General features: G+C 50.9%; 1 protein-coding gene across 1 annotated transcript; it reads left to right on the plus strand.

The window, feature by feature from the left end:
• The first annotated feature begins 13,468 nt into the window (after nt 1–13,468).
• On the plus strand, nt 13,469–15,722 carry LOC136458542 (cytochrome P450 CYP72A616-like). The gene is made up of 4 exons (XM_066458491.1): nt 13,469–14,095; nt 14,205–14,449; nt 14,612–15,002; nt 15,099–15,722. The coding sequence occupies exons 1-4, from the start codon at nt 13,565–13,567 to the stop codon at nt 15,522–15,524; spliced, it is 1,593 nt and encodes a 530-aa protein (XP_066314588.1). The 5' UTR covers nt 13,469–13,564; the 3' UTR covers nt 15,525–15,722.
• Nucleotides 15,723–18,405: the final 2,683 nt, after the last annotated feature.

The following is an 18,405-nucleotide window of genomic DNA, read 5'->3' on the forward strand; positions in this document are numbered from 1 at the left end:
TTTTACATTGATCGAGGCTTATTAAGGGGCTTGATCTTGCTGAAATTAAGAAAAAATTGAAAATAAAAATAGAAGAATCATTGCCAATACCCAAATAAAGCTTTATTATGGGTATGTATTTGTTCCAACATCTTGAATAAAAATATACTTCCTATGACTCGATCTCTAGGTTGCTAATTCATGGTTTACCTATGTGTCTATGTGTCGGGTTCATAAACCTGGAGTTCCTCGCGGACTGGCTTTCCCGTAAAAGGCTCGGCCCAAGCAGACAACGCGCAGTTCATGGGCCGACCTAAGTATCTAAACAGCAGGCCAGAAGGGTAATCCAATCACCGACTGAAAGGTCTGGCCGAGGAGGAGCAGCGCCCGTTTTCCGGCTCCGGCCCATCTCTCCGACCAGGAGCGCTCACTCCGGTCTCCAGCCACCTCCAGACGGCCTCTCCAACCGAAAGGCCTGGCCATAGCACCACTTTCGACTCCGACCCCACGTCTTCGACCGGGGTACGCAAAAACCCTGCTCACTGTTCTTCTCCAACTGACGCAATCAAAACCGACTGGGACCAACCGACCGGGGACGCCCACTCGGAAAGGACCAGGGAACGAACGGAGAAATCAAGGCAGGGCGCACAAGTCAAACCACGATACCAGGGCCGTACCCTATACACCTGCAGAAACAGTACTCTGCAACCGCTCTGGCACAAACAGTGTTGTAGGCGCCGACATTTTCCCTACAGTATTGTGGGCGTCATTAACTCCCATACGGTAACACTCCCCCACATGCCATTGGGCATCGACAATGTTGTGGCGCCGGTATTTACCATACCGAGTGAACATGGTAAAGCCCCTCACATGCCTCAGGGCATCAACAGTATAGCAGATACCGACATCTACCATGCCCGAACAAAATGATGCAGCCTCCCACGTGCATCCGACATCAAATAGTGTTATGGGTGCCTAACATCATCCTGTACCTACCGGCGTGGGCAACAAGGTTTAAAAGCATACGTACTCTCTCCCTCTCACTTGTAAGGCCATCCCCTTCATCTATAAAAGGGGATGCGCTCTCTCCCAAATATTCAAGTCATTCTAGATTCATTAGATCAACCAAGTTCACTAGCTCACAACCACAGAACCGCCAGGTTCGGACCTCAAGCACACGCTTGAACACTTAGCTCATAGCGAAGCTCCTGTCGCTCTCGGCCCTTTCGACCAGACCTCTCGTACACCCCATCTTTCTCCTTCTCGCTTGTAACCCCACTGCAAACTTCGAGCACCTAGGCTCAGGAATAAAGTCACTGATCGACTCAAACTGGACGTAGGGCATGTTGCCTGAACCAGTATAAACCCTGTGTCATTGAGTGCTAGGCCACCTCCGATCACAACAGACGGCAAAACTATAAATATTTACTTGTTGGTCACTTTTTCCACCGACAGTTGGCGCCGTCCGTGGGGAAGACGTTGTACGTTCAACACTTTTTGGTCATCGGATGGCCCACTTTTCTACCACCTTCACCATAGCAGGCTCTGGCGATACGATTCGCTTCGGCTCACTGGAGTTCTCCGTGCTCCCACCTATTGGGATGTGGGTTCCACCCATCTCCGAGCCATCCTAGGCCTTTCCCCTCGGAAGCCTGGACTTTGTCGCCGATCGGCTCGGCGTACTACACCTCCGCGATGAGGCACTCGTTCCGACACCCATCGGAGGGGTGCCCTCCATCGACTCTGGGACACACGACTTCAACAATGAGGCATCCGTGCTTCATTCTGTGCAAACTCTCTACTCAAACCCCATTGTGAGTAATGTACATGCTGTTATTTACTTACTATTCTCTATCTTCCGCCGATTATCCAAGGGTCGGTTCCTCTATGGCCTCACATCTCCCGCGGACGCATACACTCGGGGGCTCCGAAGGATGCCGGTGCCGCCCCCTCTCACATCCGAATTCATGGGGATGGCGAGCTATGCTCCCACCTAGTCCCTCGACCTCATGGATGATGATGTTGAGAGTGACGGCTCTAGCATCAGCGACGTGGCGCCCAGCCACCGTCCATCCTAGGAGTGCGCTATGGTGGACGCTCTGGGACAGCCGCTAGTGGTAATGGAGTTCGTGCAGACTCATGCCCCACCGAATCCTCATACAGAGACCCCCGAGCTCGCATGGGAGTAGGGCAAGGAACTACGACAACAGTGGCTGCACCAGCCACCGACTGCGCCAGCACGCTTGTCGCACCACACTACGCCCCATGTGCATAGACCAGCAAGCGACGCCCGGGGTCACGCTCGTCGGGTCCAGCGCAACACCATGGATAGGGGGAATGTTCCCCCACAGTTCGCTTGAGCCAATCAAAACATCGCCGCCGTGATAATGCTTCTGCTCGGCCTCCCTAAGCCGAACGACCATCAGGAACAAGTGATCCACCGAAACCTCTGGGCACTAGTGGAGACCGCCGCCGTTCAATAGGCAGAGAGCTCCATATCACAACCTGGACTCACGGCATCTCTCCCCACTAGGGGAATGGGGATGCAGCAGATGAGTCGCTCCTCCTGCTCACCACTACAACTGCTGAGTGTGGCACAAGAGGTCACACCCATGCCTCATCTTGACTTGACTGAATGCTCCGCACCGACCGTTTGCATACGCGCGGCTTAGGCCGAACCGAGACGCACTGCAACGACGATTGGAGTCTTAGCCCTGATGGCCTAGGACCATAGAACTTTGTCCAACGCCTCCAGTGAGCGCCGCTCCCGCTACGCTCCAACGGAGGCCTGAGGCAAAGGCAAGGCTAAGTGCTAGGATTAGGATGAGGGCCCCTCCACACAGAAGGGGAAAAAGAATAGAAAAGATCGCCGCCGACCGGCCAACTCTGTGTTGGTCGCCATGGCTGATCACACTGGGCAAGTTGCCCCAGCATGACCCTCCGAGCCACTTCCACGAGCTCATGGATAGTTCGTGCACCAACCACGCCTACCCCATCAAACACATCTACAAGGACTACGAGCTCCTCAAGCGCCTTCTACGATAGGCCGGTGGGCCAAAGGAAGAAAAAAGGGGCAGAAGCAGCGGCCGAGAAAGGGGGCGTAGCGGACAAGGATCCAGACGACTGAAGGTTGAAGTGATCTGACTGGGCGTCTACAGACTGGAGGATGACAACGACGACAATCTCACCAAATGCTTGGAACAACTATGTTGTTTTTTCTTCCCCTAAATTTTAGCCTTACCATTGTTTACATAGTGTTTGCTCCTATAAGAGCACCCCGACCCAAACACTTTTCGGCCTGGGTCGCTTGAGGGCTCCACGAGGGTATACTACTACCTCTCTTTTTCTCTTCCTATCATATCTTACTATCATATGGTGAAACTCCTTCCTACCCAAATAAAGGGTAGTTCGTTCCTTTAATTTACCTTACGTAGCTTTGCTTTAAAACATTCCGATCGATCGCACCCCGCCTTTTCCTATGGTTATAGGCAGCTGAGCCTCGCGGGCCACGCCTCGGGCTCCCAATGTTGTAGCCTATGGGACGAACGGGCAAGTACAAGAAAGAAAGAATAAAAAACAAAGTTATGCTAAGGCAAAACTCAGGAACGAAAGGGACAAGCTTCCCCGAAAGGAGTGACTCCATCACAAAAATGAAACCGACTGTAGTCATTAAGTACACAAACTATTGGGGTGGCTCGACGGCATCCGCTGTAGGTACGACCGGTGAAGGCGTGGGCTGCTCACCCCCTGGTAGGACGACATTCGGCTTGGTCGAAGCTGGGCATTATCCACCTCCGACCCAGGCTCCATACCATCCGCAGTCTGAGCGACGTCCTCCCAACATGCGCTTCTGGCCATGTCTTCATAGCAGAAGTCCATCACCCACTGCGTAGAGACTTGCTTCGCCACCAACCTTGCGTGCGGCAGCAAGCTCTCCCCGAGCATTTGGATGTCCTCCATGCTCAAGCCATCAGCATACCCGCTGTAGATAGTGGTGAAGTCTAGGTTTGGGTGGTACATCGCCATCGAGGTCAACACCCCCGACGCTCCGTAGAATAGCCCACTTGTGATAAGGTCCTAGACCACATCCGGAACCTCTGCCAGCTAGACAGCGGGCGCGCTAGTACTTGGCGCCAACCCGAAGACCTCCGAGACAACAAGCTAGGCAACATTGCAGGATCTGGTCAAGTTGACCCTCAAGAGCACGACGCTCTTCACGGGACTTGGCCAGCTCCTCTGCATTCCTGCTAAAGGTCGCCTTGACCGTCTCTAGGTCCCGCTCCAGTGACTTCACCTTTCTGCCTAGCTTTGGAGGAAGGGCAACAAGCTTAGAAATAGGCTGAAGGAAGAAACCAACACGATGAAAAACAGAAAAAGGTACGTACCGATGTGGAAGTTCTCAAGGGTGGAGAATTCCTCCTGCCTATTGGGCCACTTACTCGCATAGTCAGGCACTCGCCTCCTCCATCCCCATCACCCAGCCCCAAAGCGTGAGCACTTCCCGATCTGCCTTCGACCTGGGCCTTCTGCTCTGAACTCCAGGGCCTTCCACGCCAACTCCAGGGCATTCTGCTCCAACACCAAGGCACTCCGCTCCGATTCAAGGGTCTCCAGGGATTTTTGGAGCACCGCCTCGGTGCTCGCCAGGGATGTCCACAACCCTGCCTCGGCCTCCTGTCTAGCGGGCCTTCACCACCTCAAGCCACCACTCGGCGGTGGTCGCTCGCTCTGCTACACGCTGCCCCTCCGCCCGTGCCATGGTCACCTTAGCCGCCCGGTCCTAGGACTCACGGTGGGTAGACTCAAGCTGACACTCAAGCTCAGCCACCCGGGCATGCTCCATCCGGAGGAAGCGAGACTTGTGGGATGGCATCTCCTTTAGACCCTATGAAAAGCAATCATGTTGAGGCAACCAACAAGAGATTCAGAGGTCAAAGGACAAATACGAGAAACTCACCTCCACGGCAAGCTGTAGGTCAACCTTGACTAACTGCTGGGTGGACTTAACCTGCCCCTGGGCGTCCTCAAGCCTCGCGAATAGGTTGGCGAGTTCGGACACCATGGCGAGTCCTTTCCTCCCAAGGATGTCCTAGAGCTGACACTCCTAGGAATACTAAATGATGAACCACACATTTGTCAGGTCCTTGGGGCAGGGCCACCCGAGGTCACCATTCGGCAGCCCACCGGAGGGCCCAGCCTCTGACTGAACCACCACCAGCTCCCGTGACGACACCGGTAGCTCCACCATGTCATCTATCTCATCGTCGGATGGGATATCCACCACCTTGGTTGCGTTGGCCGCTGCCGAGCGTTCTGACTCCGTGTCGGCCATGTCTCCCCCAACGCCTTTAGCTCTGACCATGAGGGTGAGCCAAGCAGCCCTCCACCCTATGAGGCAGGGAGCTCGGTCTCCCTCTCCTCTTCTGCCATAGCTGGTGGAGGACGAGCCACGAGAGTTACCTCTAACATGACCTCCACCATCAGCACCAGGATCACCACCAATGCTGATGCCGCCGCTGCCACTGTACTAGCAACCGATCTAGGGGACACCACCCCCAAAAGGGAAGGGTTCACCGCTGCCACCCTGTTCCCCCCGCCGCTCGCTGTAACACGCTGTAGGGTGGGCCTCCAAGTCTCATGCACAAGAGTTGGGGCGATACTCAACCCCTGTCATCGCCCGGCCACTAACAAAAAGTGTAGGTAAGTCACACTCCAAAAAGACTCAACAGCGAAAGATCGAAACAAAAACAAAGAAAAACATACCGGGAGGTAAGCGGCACAACTCTGAAGGCAAGACCTGACGTCGATGGGCCTATAGGGCAAGGACCGCTCCTAGGTTGTGACCCATGCCCCCTCACTTCAGTTGGGGCCAGAGTCATCCCATCTGGCTCCTACCTGGCCTACGGGTCGCCATGACCCTTGGCTCAGGACTCCCTGACCGAAGAAGCAGGCAGGGCATCCTTCGACTGCGAGTCATGCACTGGTTCTGATCCCAGCGATGCACGGGTGCCAGTCTGCTCCTCGGACAGCCCAGCCTGCTCGGTCACGTCCACGGCAGGCGGGGACAAGACCGACGACACCACCGAGGGGCGCGGTGACTGCATCTGCTTCGCCTCCCATTCGCCGATGGTGTCCGCGCTCACCGCACGCTTCCTCAGCATGGGAACCACCGCGCGCCTCTCGGCCTCCTGCTTATCACCAGTGGACATCGCCGTAGGGTCACGACGCTCCGCTGAAGTCACAACGACCTCCCGACTTTCCTCCTCTTCAGAGAAAACCATGTCATCCACATCTATGGGATCCTCTAACGCGAGCTCTAAATCGACATCGCTCCTACATTCCCCGGCCCTCACGTGTCGAGCGATCTCCTGCTCCTTCTCTTGCTTCTGTCGAACCTCCTTGGTTCTCTTCTTCTTCCTAGCATCCGCCACCTCCTTCTGGGTGACCTGCCGGCCCATGCCCTCCGGTCCCTTGGGAAGGTATGGTCGGTACTTGTAAACTCCAAGCCCCTACGTAATGAGTGGCTTGAAATCAAAAAATAGGAAAGCAGATGAAGAAGCACGGACTGAATAGAAGGGAGCATACCAGTCTAGGCACTGATCACGGAGTTGAAAGGTGCGGGCTTCCCATTGACCCTCTCTTTGGGCTTTAGTTGCAGCACCCTGCCAAGGCGACTCCAGGCCTTGTCGTCCGGTAGCTCCTCCGGTGACGCACGGTCCGGGTCCGATGGGCCATTGTACTTCCACATCGGCTACGTCCTCTCCGCCAATGATGCAACCCAGCGGCGGTTGAGGGTGTGGAACACCCGCACCCCATCAAGGCCATGCCTGCACGAGCTTCTAGAGCTCCTCCTCGATGATCTCCACCTTCTTCTTCTCCCAACGGGCACAACCCCACGGCCAACTATCCTGCTTCTCTGGCCTCCCATCGGTGAATGCCAGGAATGGCGCATCTGCCGGATTCCTGATATAAAACCACTCCCGTGCCACCCCTAGTTGGAGTCATAGGGGATGTACACGGGATACGAGCCTCCCGCACTCGGTTTCCTCTGTAGGGCGAGACCCCCACCAGCGCAACCTCAGTCGAATTCCCCACCATCAAAGCTCCCCTAGAGAACATCCATCGAAAGAAGTCCGTATGCGACTCCATCCCAAGGAAAGCCTCATAGATGGTGACGAAGCCGACGATGTGCAACACCCCCATCGGATTAAGGTGCTACAGCTCCAGAACCCATTCATTGAGGAGCCCACGCAAGGAACCAGTGCGCGGGGTATCCTAACCCACGCTCATGGAAGGTGAGAAAGGAAACCACCTCGTTAGGCCGAGGTTGTGGGAACTCCTCCCTCCCGGGAGCCCTCCAGTGTGCCACCTCCTTCGGTGGCAAAAACCCCTTCATGGCGAAGGCCTTCGACACTGACTCCCTCATAGCGAACGACCTCTAGTCCAACATTTCGCTCTGGGATCACAAAAGGATTTGTCAGTTTTTCTCTTCTCCCTCGCTCTCTCCCTTTTCTTTCCCAGAAGCCGCAGCGGCTCTGAAGAATGCTCTCGGCAAGAAGGAAAAGGAAAGGAGGCGGCAGATGAGGAATAGGCAAAAGAATAGAGCGAAAACCTTATCCCTTCTCCTACTTAAGGAAAAGGGCACAACAGTTAGGGGAGGGCGCGCTGATCGGGAAAGACGAAACAATGAAGCAAAAAAAAACCCTCTCTCTTTCCCATTTAATGCAGATGAGATGTGCCCTGACCGATGAGACATGCCCTGTCTGACGGAATGGCTCCTAATCTGGCGGGATGTGGCCGGGGTATGGCCCACCACCGCATGCTGGGCACAAGAACCAAAGCGCCACCGCACATAGGCAGCTCTCCTGCATCCCCAGGCGGGACTTAGAAAAAACCCAAAATAAGATCTCCGCCAAGAGAGACCGTCGGGCTTCTTAAGTCGATCGAACAGCACAGGAAACACACCGAGAGATAGGTAGGGAGCGAAGGAATGCCCCATGTAGGCCATGCCGACACCATCACAAACGACGAGCACAGGTCCCAGTTGGACATTTCCGACTGGAGCTCTTCAAACCCCATCACTCGAGTCATCAAGGTAACACTACTGACCCCGCAATTTTCTTTATAATCATTTCATACATCCATATGCGCATTCATCCCATACGCCCATGCCCCTCGGACAATTCGGGCCCTAAACCGCCCGGGAGCTCATGATCTAAGCATCGCACATGCAGCGAAATGCATGTCAACGCTCCGTGTTGCGTCACAAAGTGGTAGTTGCCTCATTCGACATGAGCAACGACCGACCGGGGTTTGAAGGTCATCCCATGAAGGGCTTGAGGCCGCCCCACAGTCAAACCGAGCTAGGGAGAAAAACATAGATGAGCCCCGTGCAGCCCTCGCCCGGTCTGGTAGACAAGGTCATCTCAACCTTCTCATTCGATCCTATGCCTCTGCCAAGCCCACAGAATCTCCATCGAGGGGAGGCCATCAGACCACCTGGGTCGGTCTCCGGAATGACCCAGGCATCTGCTGGGTTGTAGGTAAAGGAGCAGTGGAATGTCACAAGAGGGCTATGCCGACCCCATCATGAACGACGGACCTAGATTCCACTCGATCATACCCGTTAGCGAACTCACCGAGCGTGTCACACGAGCCCGAGCGATCGGGACAAGCGACAAAACTCAGCTCCTCCAGGTTGTGAGGAACTGAGGACGGGTAACGCACACAACTCAAAATGACCCCTACTAAAGCCCAACGGAGCTTGGGGGCTCAAAACACAAAACGCTAGGGTCTGCGAACCCGAACTCGCCCCATCCGGCTACGCTTTGATAGCACTCCAAAATGCCTGGGTCTGTGACCCTGAACTCACCCCATCTAGCTACGCTTCGACTACACTCCAAAACACCTAGGGTCTGTGACCCCGAACTCACCCTATCAGGATCGATGACTCTGACTCGCCCGATCCCACGGCGTGCACTAACGCCAGGATCAGCGAGCTCCGTCTCAACCGATCCCTCAACTAACTAAACCAACTACCTCAGCTACACAGACTATACCGAGGCCAGGATCCACAACTCCGACTCGCTCGATCCCACGGCGTGCACCGATGCTAGGATCAGCGAGCACCGTCTCAACCAATCCCTAAACTAACTAAACCAACTACCTTAGTTGCATAGACTACACCGAGGCCAGGATCCATGACCCTGACTCGTCTGATCCCGCGACGCGCATTGATGCCAGGACCCACGAGCTCCGTCTCGTCCTGATCTCTTGACTAAACTGCCTCGCTTGATCCCACGGCGCGCATCGACGCCAGGATCCACGAGCTCTGTCTCACCTGATCCCTAAAAAACTAAATGCCACAGCTGTGCAACGATGCCTTGGTTGACAAATCCATCTCAAACTAAAAACATGCATGCATGCCCGCTAACAAACACCCCCTAGACGATATGGCCTGAATCACCCAGGGGCTCAGGTGCTACATCCGCGGCTGCGCTCGCGTGCACCCGATGACAAAACAAAAACCTCCCCCACTGGCAACACGAAAAACCCCCCAGACGGTTCTGCCTGAACCGCCCGGGGGCTCAGGGGCTACACCTGCGGGTGCGCTCGCGTGCACCCGCCGTCGAGACAAAAATCCCCCAGATGATCCTGCCCGAATGGCCCGGGGACTCGGGGCTCCTGCCGGATTCATAAACCCCGGGTCCCTCACGGACCGGCTTCCTCGCAAAAGGCTCGGCCCAAGCAGACAATGCGCAGCTCATGGGCTGACCCAAGTATCAAAACAGCAGGCCAGAACTGGCAATCCAATCACCGACCGGAAGGTCTGACCAAGGAGGAGCAGCACCCATTTTCCGGCTTTGGCCCACCTCTCTGACCGGAGCGCTCACTCTAGTCTCTAGCCACCTTTGGATGGCCTCTCCGACCGGAAGGCCTGACCAGAGCACCACTTCTGACTCCGACCCCACATCTCCGACCGGGGTATGTAAAAACCCTGCTCACTGTTCTTCTCTGACTGGCACAATCAGAGCCGACTAGGACCAACCGACTGGGGACGCCCGCTCGGAAAGGACCAGGGAACGAACGGAGAAAGTAAGGCAGGGCGCATAAGTCAAACCACGATACTAGGGGTCATACCCTATACACCTGTAGAAAAAGTACTCTACAACCGTCCTGGCACAAACAGTATTATAGGCGCCGATATTTTTCCTATAGTATTATGGGCGCCATTAACTCCCATACGGTAAGGCTCCCCCACATGCCTCTAGGCATCGACAGTGTTGTGGGCGCCGACAGTTACCATACCGAGTGAACGTGGTAAAACCCCTCACATGCCTCTGGGCATCAACAGTATAGTAGGTACCGACTTCTGCCATGTCCGAACAAAACAATGCATCCTCTCACGTGCATCTGACATCCAACAGTGTTATGGGCGCCTACCATCATCATGTACCTGCCGACGTGGGTAATAAGGTTTAGAAGCATACGTACTCTCTCCCTCTCACTTGTAAGACCATCCCCTTCATTTATAAAGGCAGCGCCGTGAAAACTCGACGCGTACGCGTTGGCCGGTGGACGGTAGCGCGACTACTCGAGCGGTGGCCGACCGGCGGATGGCGGCGTGGCGTGACGACTTGACGTGGTTGGCAGACGCTGCAGTGCAACGATGGCACCAGAAAAGAAGAGCAAATATGTGATGAAAGGTATTTTACATTGATCGATGCTTAGGGACTTGCTCTTGCTGAAATTAAGAAAAAATTGAAAATAAAAATAGAAGAATCATTGCCAATGTCTGTACCCAAATAAAGCTTTATTATGGGTATGTATTTGTTCCAACATCTTGAATAAAAATATACTTCCTATGACTCGATCTCTAGGTTGCTAATTCATGGTTTACCTATGTGTCTATGTTTTGCGGATCATCTCTAGGTTGGTCTAGTTAACATAGATGGTAAATTTGTGGTCAATCATCTATGTAATCTTCTCGCAGAAAAATCATCTATGTAATCTGCATTTAGTGAGGTATTTTAAGTGCCAATGTTTTACTTTTGGATTTCTGTTATATTAGTTAATCACAAAGTAATATACATATTTAGATAACGTAATAGTGTGTCCTTGCATAGTTGATAGTTATATTATACATGTTTGACCTTTATAAGCCCGCCACACCTGGAAAACATTCCTGTCTCCGCCACTTTGAGGGTAGAAAATGTATAGCAACTAATAGGATTAAGATCTGAAAAATCAAAATATAGACTTTTGGCATCTTCACAAGAAACGTAAGAACCACTATAGGTTACACTAAGGTTTTAACTAACCGCATATTCAAAATAAATAGAGGTGCCTTCCAAAGATCAACAAATTATGAATACAGATGAAAAAGCATATAGATTAGTAGATAAGTTTATCAGAACTACATAGTATCGATTATGCTAATTGTGGTACAAAATGAATAAAATGAAAAAAAGTTCCAACTAATATAAATAATTTTTATATTACTTATAGGTATTAACATAAATAAACATCTAATGCCGAGCATGTGGGGGACTAGTAATTAAAAATAGGAAGATAAGATGGCAGTCTGACTTTGCCCTGCTTCGAAGTCAACTCTGAGCTCATAGCAACAGCCAACAGGAGGAAGCAGCGAGGAAAGGACCAGGGAAACGAACGGAGAAAGTAAGGCAGGGCGCATAAGTCAAACCACGATACTAGGGGTCGTACCCTATACATCTGCAGAAATAGTACTCTACAACCACCCTGGCACAAACAATGTTGTAGGCGCCGATATTTTTCCTACAGTATTATGGGCGCCATTAACTCTCATATGGTAAGGCTCCCCCCACATGTCTCTGGACATCGACAGTGTTGTGGGCGCCGACAGTTACCATACCGAGTGAACGTGGTAAAACCCCTCACATGCCTCTGGGCATCAACAGTGTAGAAGGTACCGACATCTGCCATGCACGAACAAAACGATGCAGCCTCTCACGTGCATTCGACATCCAACAGTGTTATGGGCGCCTATCATCATCTTGTACCTGCCGACGTGGGTAACAAGGTTTAGAAGCATACGTACTCTCTCCCTCTCACTTGTAAGACCATCCCTTCATCTATAAAAGGGGATGCGCTCTCTCCTAAACATTCAGGTCATTCCAGATTCATTAGATCAACCAAGTTCACTAGCTCACAACCACAGAACCACCAGGTTCGGACCTCAAGCACATGCTTGAACACTTAGCTCATAGCGGAGCTCCTGTCGCTCTCGGCCCTTCCGACCGAACTCTCGTACACCTCATCTTTCTCCTTCTCGTTTGTAACCCCACTGCAAACTTCGAGCACCTGGGCTCAGAAATAAAGTCACCGACCGACTCAAACTGGACGTAGGGCACGTTGCCTGAACCAGTATAAACCTTGTGTCATTGAGTGCTAGGCCACCTCCGATCACAACGTACGGCAAAACTACAAATATTTACTTGTTGGTCACTTTCTGCACCGACACTATGTTTTGCAGATCATCTCTAGGTTGGTCTAGTTAACATAGATGGTAAATTTGTGGTCAATCATCTATGTAATCTTCTCGCAAAAAAAATCATCTATGTAATCTTCATTTAGTGAGGTATTTTAACTGCCAATGTTTTACTTTTGGATTTCTATTATATTAGTTAATCACAAAGTAATATACATATTTAGATAACGTAATAGTGTGTCCTTGCATAGTTGATAGTTATATTATACATATTTGACCTTTATAAGCCCGCCACACCTGGAAAACATTCCTCCACTTTGAGGGTAGAAAATGTATAGCAACTAATAGGATTGAGATCTGAAAAATCAAAATATAGACTTTTGGCATCTTCACAAGAAACGTAAGAACCACTATAGGTTAAACTAAGGTTTTAACTAACCGCATATTCAAAATAAATAGAGGTGCCTTCCAAAGATCAACAAATTATGAATACAGATGAAAAAGCATATAGATTAGTAGGTAAGTGTATCGGAACTACATAGTATCGATTATGCCAATTGTGGTACAAAATGAATAAAATGAAAAAAAATGTTCCAACTAATATAAGTATTTTTTTAAATTACTTATAGGTATTAACATAAATCAACATCTAATGCCGAGCATGTGGGGGGCTAGTAATTAAAAATAGGAATGATAAGATGGCAGTCTGACTTTGCCCTGCTTCGAAGTCAATGCAGTCTTAGAGACAAACTCTGAGCTCATAGCAACAGCCAACAGGAGGAAGCAGCGAGGAAAGGGCCGGTGCGCCGTCTGCGGCCCGATCGGGTGTCATTGCCCCTACTCCTCACCAATCCAATGTTTCATATTCGCATCGCAATACCTTCTCCACCAAGTACCTTCGGAGCAAGGCATGGGCATGGCTGACCAGATTGCCATCAGTCTCGCACTCATCTTAATTAACAAATGAGCACAAGAGATTAGCCCAGCCAAAGCGGCACCTCTATTTAACCTGACCCCAAATGCCGTACCATACCCATCTCAAGTCAAATCCACTCGATCGCACTAGCTTACAATTACAGTCTCTTTCTTATACCACTCTATCTTCTCGTCAAAGCAATGGTTCTTGAAGCGTCGTTTGCCGCTGCAGCCTCAGTGCCATGGATCATCCTGCTCGGTGGTCTCACAAGCCTGGTGCTCCTGTGGCAGGCCGGGCGGCTCCTGCACCAGCTGTGGTGGCACCCTCGGCGTCTGGAGCGCGCGCTGCGTGCACAGGGCATCCACGGCACGTCGTACCAATTCCCCGCCGGCGACCTCAAGGAATACGGCCGACTGGCCAAGGAGGCCTGGTCTAAGCCCCTGCCGCTGCGTTGCCACGACATCGCACAACGGGTCACGCCGTTTGTGCATCAGCTTGTCCAGGAGCACGGGAAGACGAGCATGTCTTGGTTTGGCCCCAGCCCCAAGGTGACCATCGTCGATCCTGAGCTGGCCAAGGACGTGCTGTCCAACAAGTTCGGCCACTTCCAGAAGCTCAAGTTCCCGGCGCTGTCCAAGATGCTGGGCGACGGCGTGGCCAGCCACGAGGGTGAGAAGTGGGTCAAACACAGGAGGATCCTCACTCCTGCTTTCCATCTTGAGAAGCTCAAGGTACACACAAAACTTCTGATACGATGCTAATTTCGTTTCCTTTTCTTGTATATATTATTGCATCATGTAAATGATTCTTGGAATGAATTTGTTACTGCGAATTGTGCAGCGCATGCTGCCAGCGTTCTCTGCGTGCTGCGAAGAGCTGGTAAGCAGATGGGCGGAGTCCCTCGGCTCTGACGGTTCGTGCGAGCTGGATGTTTGGCCTGAGCTGCAGAACCTCACTGGAGACGTCATTTCTCGCACTGCGTTCAGCAGCAGCTACCATGAAGGAAGAAGGATTTTCCAGCTACAAGCGGAGCAAGCTTCGCTTGTCATGACGAACATTCGAAAGATTATGATTCCTGGTTACATGTGAGTTAGTACTGCTTCAACTTCCTTGCTGTTTACCACTGATTAAACAGTTAACTGGGAACATTTTTTTTCCTCAAACGTAGACTCTGATTATCGAACAATTTAGTTCTCCTGTATACTAAATAAAATAAAATGTTTACGGATCGGGTTTACCTTTGCCAGGTCCTTGCCTACGGCAAACAACAGAAAGATGCGCAGAAACAACAAAGAGGTTGAATCAATTCTGCGAGATATAATTGGGAAAAGAATTCAAGCAATGAAACAAGGCGAGAGCACCAAAGATGACTTACTGGGTCTATTGCTGGAGACAAACATGAAAGACACAGACGGGGATAATAGCCAATCCACCGGCATGGGGATGACGATCCAAGATGTCATCGAGGAGTGCAAGGTATTCTATTTCGCAGGAATGGAGACCACGTCAGTGCTGCTCACATGGACAATGGTTGTACTCAGCATGCACCCAGAGTGGCAGGACCGTGCGAGGGAGGAAGTCCTTGGCCTGTTTGGTAAAGACAAGCCCGAGTACGAAGGCCTAAGCCGCCTCAAAATCGTGAGTACTTCTTCAGATTACTTGTTCTTTTTCCTGCTGGTAGCTACAATGCAAAAAAATATGTGTAATAAAATGGCAACGTATATGGCCGTGCAGGTGACTATGGTCCTTTATGAGGTTCTCCGGCTGTACCCGCCGGCCATTTCTTTCGTCCGGAAAACATACAAGGAGATGGAGATCGGCGGCATCACCTACCCCGCTGGCGTGATCTTGGAGCTGCCCGTGCTCTTCATCCACCATGACCCAGATATCTGGGGAAGCGAAGTGCACGAGTTCCGGCCCGACAGATTCGCCGAGGGGATCTCCAAGGCCTCCAAGGACCCGGGCGCGTTCCTCCCGTTCGGCTGGGGGCCGCGCATCTGCATCGGCCAGAACTTCGCGCTGCTAGAGGCCAAGATGGCGCTGTGCATGATCCTTCAGCGGTTTGAGTTTGGGCTCGCGCCGTCGTATACTCATGCGCCGCATACAGTGATAACAATGCATCCTATGCATGGTGCGCAGCTTAAGCTCAGAGCAATATGAGCCCGACATGATGTTCGTCATAGTGGTCTTGTTATCGTAGATGTAACATTAGAAATCAAATAATGGGCCTTTCCGTCTTAATGTCGGATGTAGAAATCTTCACATAGGGACTTTGTGCTTTTCATGTATCATTGGTGCTTTATTAGTTTTGTTTCTTTATTTACATTATAAACATGTGGATTTGTATCTTACATATATGCATTGTTACTTGTTAAAATGTGCTTACCATATTAAGGGTGTCCCCAACAGTCTCAAACCACTAGTTGACTTGTACGTGAGAGAAGAAATAAAAACAAAAAAGAATGAAACCGATGGAGAGCAACAAAAGAGCTGTGTGTGTGAGAGAGTCGTTAGGTTCCATGACATCTTGTAGAGAGAATTTCTTATTTGACACTGGGAAAATGAGTCGTTCCTTTCTTGGCTCTGAAATTTTCTTTGTTCCCTATTTGACACTCACTTCAATTTTCGTTCCTAATTTGACACTGCCATCAAATTCGTTAGCTAACGGTGTTAACTGGCCGTTAAAAAGACGTTTTTGCCCCTAGAAAAAAAAACGACGAAGCAAATTTGAGAGGAAAAAAAAACCTGCGCCTTTTTTTGTAGCTGGGCGCATGTATCAGAGGCGGGCGTAGGTTTTTTTTCTCTCAAATTTGCTTCGCCGTTTTTTTTTCTAGGGGCAAAAATGTCTTTTTAACGGTCAGTTAACACCGTTAGCTAACGGATTTGATGGCAGTGTCAAATTAGGAACGAAAGTTGAAGTGAGTGTCAAATAGGGAACGAAGAAAATTTCAGGGCCAAGAAAGGAACGACTCATTTTCCCAGTGTCAAATAAGGAATTCTCCCCATCTTGTATCCCGTCGCCAACGAGTTGTCTTTCTGCACCCTCTTTCCTACATATTAATTAGCAGCAAGCAAGCTCCGAGTAAAGATGGCAATGTGTTTCTACCCGATGGGTATTTGCTCAACCAAACCCATGCCCATTAGGATAAATCGTACCCATTAAGAATCACATGCCCATGCACGGTACAACTCTGTGCCCATACCCATGCCCATGCGGGTATTGGGTACCCATGGGTACCCGAGAACATATGTAAGATGTGACTTCATGAAAATGAGCATATCACAAATTTACATTCACAACCAGCCAAGAACACAAGACAAATAAACAATAATCCACTGCATAAGTGTTTTAAATGTTCAAGTGTTAAACTCATGATTAAATGATCAGATATAATCACCAGCAGCAACGCACATAGGCACATAGCAGCAGGAATGTCAGTCATCTCATCCAGACTAACCAACTTGGCCACTCACAATCCCACCGGCCACCACAACACTAAGAAGTGGCGGAGCTAGCCAAAGAAATGAGGTAGGGTGGACCGCTATCTACATATAGTGAACTTCACCGATATATCGGTCTAACTATGTATGTACATCGTATATATGTCGGTTTATCACGTACCAATTATATTCTAATATGTAATTCAACAAACAAATGGTACAGAAGAAGTTGGAACACGGTTACCTTTCATATGAAAAAGACATAAGTAGAATTTTTGTTCCATAGTCTTGATAATTAACCATGTCCATACATCAAATGATAAAAAAGCATAAACAACCTGCAAATAAAATAAAATTAGTAATGACTATTGAGTAAGTGACAAATGAGGCAATATGTAAAAAAATGTCAAACATAGTAGGAAAAACATACCGATCCTAAAAAAAATGTCAAGCATCGCTTCTGGCTCAATGGAGTTGGAGTTGGAGTTGCCGGCTTCTGCCTACCCGTGCCTCTACCGGCTCCAGCTTCATCTCTTCCCCCCACGGCTTCATCTCCTCCCCCATCCATCAGCAGTCAGCGCCGGCAGACCGGAAGTCCAGCCGGTGGCCGCTCTGTGGCTCGGGCCTCAGCCCTCGGGCGCAGCGGCACTGCGGGCTGCGGCAGCCGGCAGGCGGTCGGCGGAGGTTCGGAACAGCGCGGCCAGTGCGGGCGCGGAGGCGGACAGCGGAGGCAGGGAGCGAGGCGAACCGAGCCGAGCGAGCACGATGCGGCAACGGGATGGGGCATAGCCACGCAGCGCCGTATGGTGCTTGCCCTACTAAGGCTCTGGGCTGCACGATGGGTGGGCGTGGGCCATTGGGCCTTGTTGGCCAGACGGCCCAGCAATCGTGGACTCCCTCTGCTTCACTGATTCGCTCAACTCCCGTCGCCGCCGGCCTCTGCTACGCTCGGAGTCGGAGCCTCAGACCTGCGCCGCCGCCAGAGATGAGGGTCGTAGATGTGGTGCTCGCCGGAGGCAGTGCCGGCCCTAAGGGTAGGCCATGAGGTGCGACGGCCGAGGGCCCAAGTGGATGAGGGGCCCAAGCCCAGGTATACAAATTCTTAGGTCCTATAGTCCATTAGGCATTAGCAAACTAATAAAAAGAGAGACATAGAACTGGTTAGGCGGTCAAAAAATACAACATTGACATTTCTTTCTAGTTTTCTTTCCCCACGGCCCTCAGGTAGAGAGGAGGCAAGGAGTCACGCTGCACACAACACACTCTGATCAGTGAGTTCGAGACGCGCGCCTTACACACGCGGAGCTGGCGAGCCGTGCCGCCGCGAAGAGCTAGAATACCGGAGACACAGATACAACTGCACGAGGACGGCGACCAGGCAGGGCTCCACGACGACGACATCTTGATTATTTGCTTCTTATGAATTGCGATCACCGATTAGTTGTTTAGGCCCAAGGTATTTTTTTTCTTTTTATTTTTAATTTCAAATTAATTATTTGTATAGTATTACAGACTTCTAGTACTTTGTACCCATATAGTCATATTTTTCTCCTAATTTACATGTTAGAATCTTATAATGTTACCTAAGAAATATTTATCA

Source organism: Miscanthus floridulus, chromosome 6, assembly GCF_019320115.1.
Source record: "Miscanthus floridulus cultivar M001 chromosome 6, ASM1932011v1, whole genome shotgun sequence".
In the NCBI taxonomy this organism is placed as follows: Eukaryota; Viridiplantae; Streptophyta; class Magnoliopsida; order Poales; family Poaceae; genus Miscanthus; species Miscanthus floridulus.

What these genes read in the sequence shown, in the direction of transcription:
- LOC136458542 (XM_066458491.1), top strand. Translation starts at nt 13,565, where the DNA reads ATGGTTCTTGAAGCGTCGTTTGCCGCTGCAGCCTCAGTGCCATGGATC. An exon ending in TCCATCTTGAGAAGCTCAAG is followed by an intron (nt 14,096 to 14,204) that starts GTACACACAAAA and finishes CGAATTGTGCAG; the next exon opens with CGCATGCTGCCAGCGTTCTC. An exon ending in GCCTAAGCCGCCTCAAAATC is followed by an intron (nt 15,003 to 15,098) that starts GTGAGTACTTCT and finishes ATGGCCGTGCAG; the next exon opens with GTGACTATGGTCCTTTATGA.